Source organism: Sinocyclocheilus grahami, unplaced genomic scaffold (assembly GCF_001515645.1).
Source record: "Sinocyclocheilus grahami isolate Dianchi unplaced genomic scaffold, SAMN03320097.WGS_v1.1 scaffold760.1, whole genome shotgun sequence".
Lineage (NCBI taxonomy): Eukaryota > Metazoa > Chordata > Actinopteri > Cypriniformes > Cyprinidae > Sinocyclocheilus > Sinocyclocheilus grahami.
In genome coordinates this window covers 207258-210992 of record NW_015505939.1, presented here as the reverse complement: position 1 = coordinate 210992, position 3735 = coordinate 207258, and the positions used below count along the sequence as shown (strand labels likewise).

General features: G+C 42.0%; 1 protein-coding gene across 2 annotated transcripts in view; it reads right to left on the bottom strand.

Annotated features, from left to right (window-relative positions):
- Positions 1 to 1059: 1059 nt before the first annotated feature.
- The window catches only part of LOC107561214 (E3 ubiquitin-protein ligase TRIM39-like), a 6575-nt gene continuing 3899 nt past the window's right edge, over positions 1060 to 3735 (bottom strand). For both annotated transcript variants that reach the window (XM_016245600.1, XM_016245601.1), the window contains exon 6: positions 1060 to 1858. In XM_016245600.1, the coding sequence (XP_016101086.1) occupies positions 1353 to 1858 (506 nt within the window). In that variant the 3' untranslated portion in view covers positions 1060 to 1352. The remainder of the gene's footprint in view (positions 1859 to 3735) is intronic.

Sequence of the window (3735 nt, the reverse complement as noted above, 5' to 3'; positions counted from 1 at the left end):
CCCTTTACATCAAAACTAGTTTAAGTTGTAACTTGCTGGGTTCGCACTGCACAATTTTAGCCCTAATTTTCACTTCCTGATAGTTTTGTGGAAATCGCCAACAAATGCCCAAAATCGGAGGCAAATCGGTGCTTGTTCACATGAGTGACAATCGTGCAGTGTGTATTATCAAAAACACAATCTGAAAAGCACAGACACGTCGCTAATGCCCATGAGATATTTGGCATGCTAAATATCTGGACCTGTCTGTGACTCACAGTCCTCTAGAAATGTGTCCTCTACAGCCAATGAGAAAGCACGGTAAAGGGCACGGGAAAGTTCAGTGGGAGGAGTCATAATAGACCTACAGCCAATGAGAGAGCACAAAACAGGGCAAGGGAAAGTTCAGTGGGAGGAGTCATATTCGACCTATAGCCAATGAGAGACCAGATACAGGGCAAGGAAAAAAGTTCAGTGGGAGGAGTCATAACAGACCTACAGCCAATGAGAGAGCACGATACAGGACAAGGGAAAGTTCAGGGGGTGGAGTCATAGATCTGCAACAAAACATAAGCATGAAGGGCTTCTGCAAGCAACCATTCTTCTCCTCCTTTTTTATCCTATATGTTTCATTGCAAATCAGTGTACAGCCAAATTAGATTGCAAGCTATTTGCAGGCATTTTTGATAGGAATAAATCCATTCTCGTGTGAAACGTCTGTCTCGCGAGTGAGCTTATGCTATTTCATGTGTCAATTCTCGCATGTGTTTGGTTGTGAAACAGTTTATAAACAAGGCAGATTTGTTGGCGATTACTCCTCTTGAAAAGTTGTGTAATGTGTGACTCCCTGTCACCGATCTGTCGTGAAGTGTGCACACAACAGCAACTAGTTCAGGGGTGCCCAAACTCGGTCCTGGAGGGCCGGTGTCCTGCAGAGTTTAGCTCCAACTCGCCTCAACACACCTGCTTTCAAGTTTCTAGTATGCCTAGTAAGAGCTTGATTAGCTGGTTCAGGTGTGTTTAATTGGGGTAGGAGCTAAACTCTGCAGGACACCGGCCCTCCAGGACCGAGTTTGGGCACCCCTGAACTAGACGATACCCCAGACAGTCGTGCAGTGTGAGAAGAACAGCGATCCAATGACTTTGAAAATCCTGCAGTGTGATCCCGACATTACACACAGCTGGTACTGTTGTATAAGAGCAATATGAGAGTGTGAGTGTTGCTGTAGTTCTGATATCAGTCATGTGATCATCACGGCCCAATCACAGAAGTACTGATATTCAGAACAACAGTCTCTTACTCGTGTGATATGAATTGAATATAGGAAACATAATGAAAGCAGGAAGATCCAGATCTACAGGAGTAACGTTTACTAACTACTGAACGGTAAAATATTAAGAGTGAAAATAGTATAACAGCAGAAGAATGGGAAGACGGTGTCAGTGAAGGAGGTTGTGAATGTGTGTAGATGTGTGTTAGTTACAGGATCAGAGAATGACACTGTCCCTCTGTCATAGTCCAGATACACTCTCACACGCTCAAGATCCTGTTTAACACGAAAGCCAAAGACAGGCTGCTCAGACAGGCTGTACTGATCGTACCACACACTCCAAACACAAGTCTTATAGAAATCCCGTCCCTTCCTCGGGTTTGTTGCTGTAGTTACTCCAAGACTCCAGTCTGAACTCTGTTTAACCTCCACATCCCAGCAGTGTGTTCCTGAGTTAAAACCCTCTGAACCCAGGACACAGGGATAACAGTTAAACCTCTCTGGATTATCAGGAAGTGGTTGTTTGTTCCAGCTCCATTTCACACTGGTCAGATCATCAGACAGAACCAGATCTGGATGAGCCGTGTTTGGATCCAGAATCACGGGAGCTGATGAGACACAATCAACAATCATCACAGATTATTATGAATCTACTGATCAAACACATCAGATGTTTTCTTCTTATCATGTTTACATGCACTGGGATTGATGCTCAATCGGACCAAAACTTTAGGACTTTTCACACTGCACTTAACTCGGGATTATTCTGATAGTAAGCTCCGCTTTTAACCTCTGGGTAAAGGAACATTTCACACTTGTAATTTAGAAGAGGGGTTAGCACAACTTTTTACCCGGGATTATGAAATCCTGCTCCGGTTTTCTTAAAAATAATACATCAACATTTCCAAAAATCTCATAGATTCAGAGGTGGACTTACCCATTAGGCAAAGGTAAGCAATGCCTTGGGCCCCCTAAAATGCTTTTCATATATGAGATAGCGCAGACACACAAGTGGTTGCTGTGGTGTTCATTATCACGACAACCATCCGCATGCACAGTTACTTTCCACACAGCCAATCAACTCTGACACACCACTGAATGCACTATGTTCTTCATTTTTGGGTGATATATAACCCTTGGTACATGTATAATTTCATTTTGACTATTGTTTTCAGTTTCATTTAAATTTGTGGTTATAATAAATATAAATGTATTTAAAATTTTAGAATTAGACAGCCTTTGAAAATTACCCCACCTAGTGTCCAACCTACTCTAACACGGTTTTAACCTGTTTAAATGTGAATACCGCACTGGGTGAGGTAAAAAAATAATGTTCTGTGTGTGATTTCACCATGTAGCCCTCAGTTGCTCTTTTGTGGTCTACAACATGAAAGAAAGCCGTTATAACATGCACATGAAAAATGTAGAAACATTGCACACAACTTGCAGCAGCAAGCATCACAACAGAGAAAGGAACCTCAAGGTTGATCCAGGTAAATGTGTGCAAATTTATAGGGCCCCATTCCTATATTTTTGCCTGGGGCCCCTAAATCACTAAATCCGCCCCTGCAAAGACTTACACTGACAGAATGCTCAAATGAGCCAAAACTATTAAATCTCCAACTGTCAAAAATTTAACAATTTAATTGGAAAATTTGGACAATTAAATCTAAACACCCAGAAGCCCTTAAAGGGACAGTTCGCCCAAAAATGAAAATGTGATGTTTATCTGCTTACCCCCCAGGGCATCCAAGATGTAGATGACTTTGTTTCTTCAGTAGAACACAAACGGAGATTTTTAACTCAAACCGTTGCAGTCTATCCGTCTTATAATGGCAGTCAATGGGCTCCACGGCTTAGAGTAAAAAAAAAAACATACACAGACAAAACAAATTAAACCCTGCAGCTCGTGACGATACATTGATGTGTAAAGACAAGAAACGATAGGTCTGTGCAAGAAACTGAACAGTATTTATATAATTTTTTACCTTCACAACATCTGGCGCGTGACGCGTGTACGTGCTCTGGCATAGTAGACATAGATATAAACAAGTAGATGCCTCACTAGTGACTGTTTCTAGGGGCTGCGATACTTTCAAAAATGGTGGACGCGTCAGCATATCTGGAGCGGTCGAATAGGACATCTATACATATCTATGATAGCAAATGTGCAGAAGTGATCTGTCACGTGTATACATCACTCATTATTTACACAGTGCAGAGAGATTGCGGACGTGTTCACTGGCACTGCGAGGATCTAAAGATATTTAGAAGTACAGGTCATCACAATGGAAGACGATTTTGATATATCATCAGACAATGTGGAACGTTTTTTTGCCCGACCGTATTTATTTGACGTCACGCTCCAGATGTTGTGAACACGCTCAGGACAGTTGGACACTGCGGTGGATCAGAGGTAAAAAATGATATAAATACTTGCACAGACCGATCGTTTCGTGTCTTAAGACCTCAATGTATCGTCACG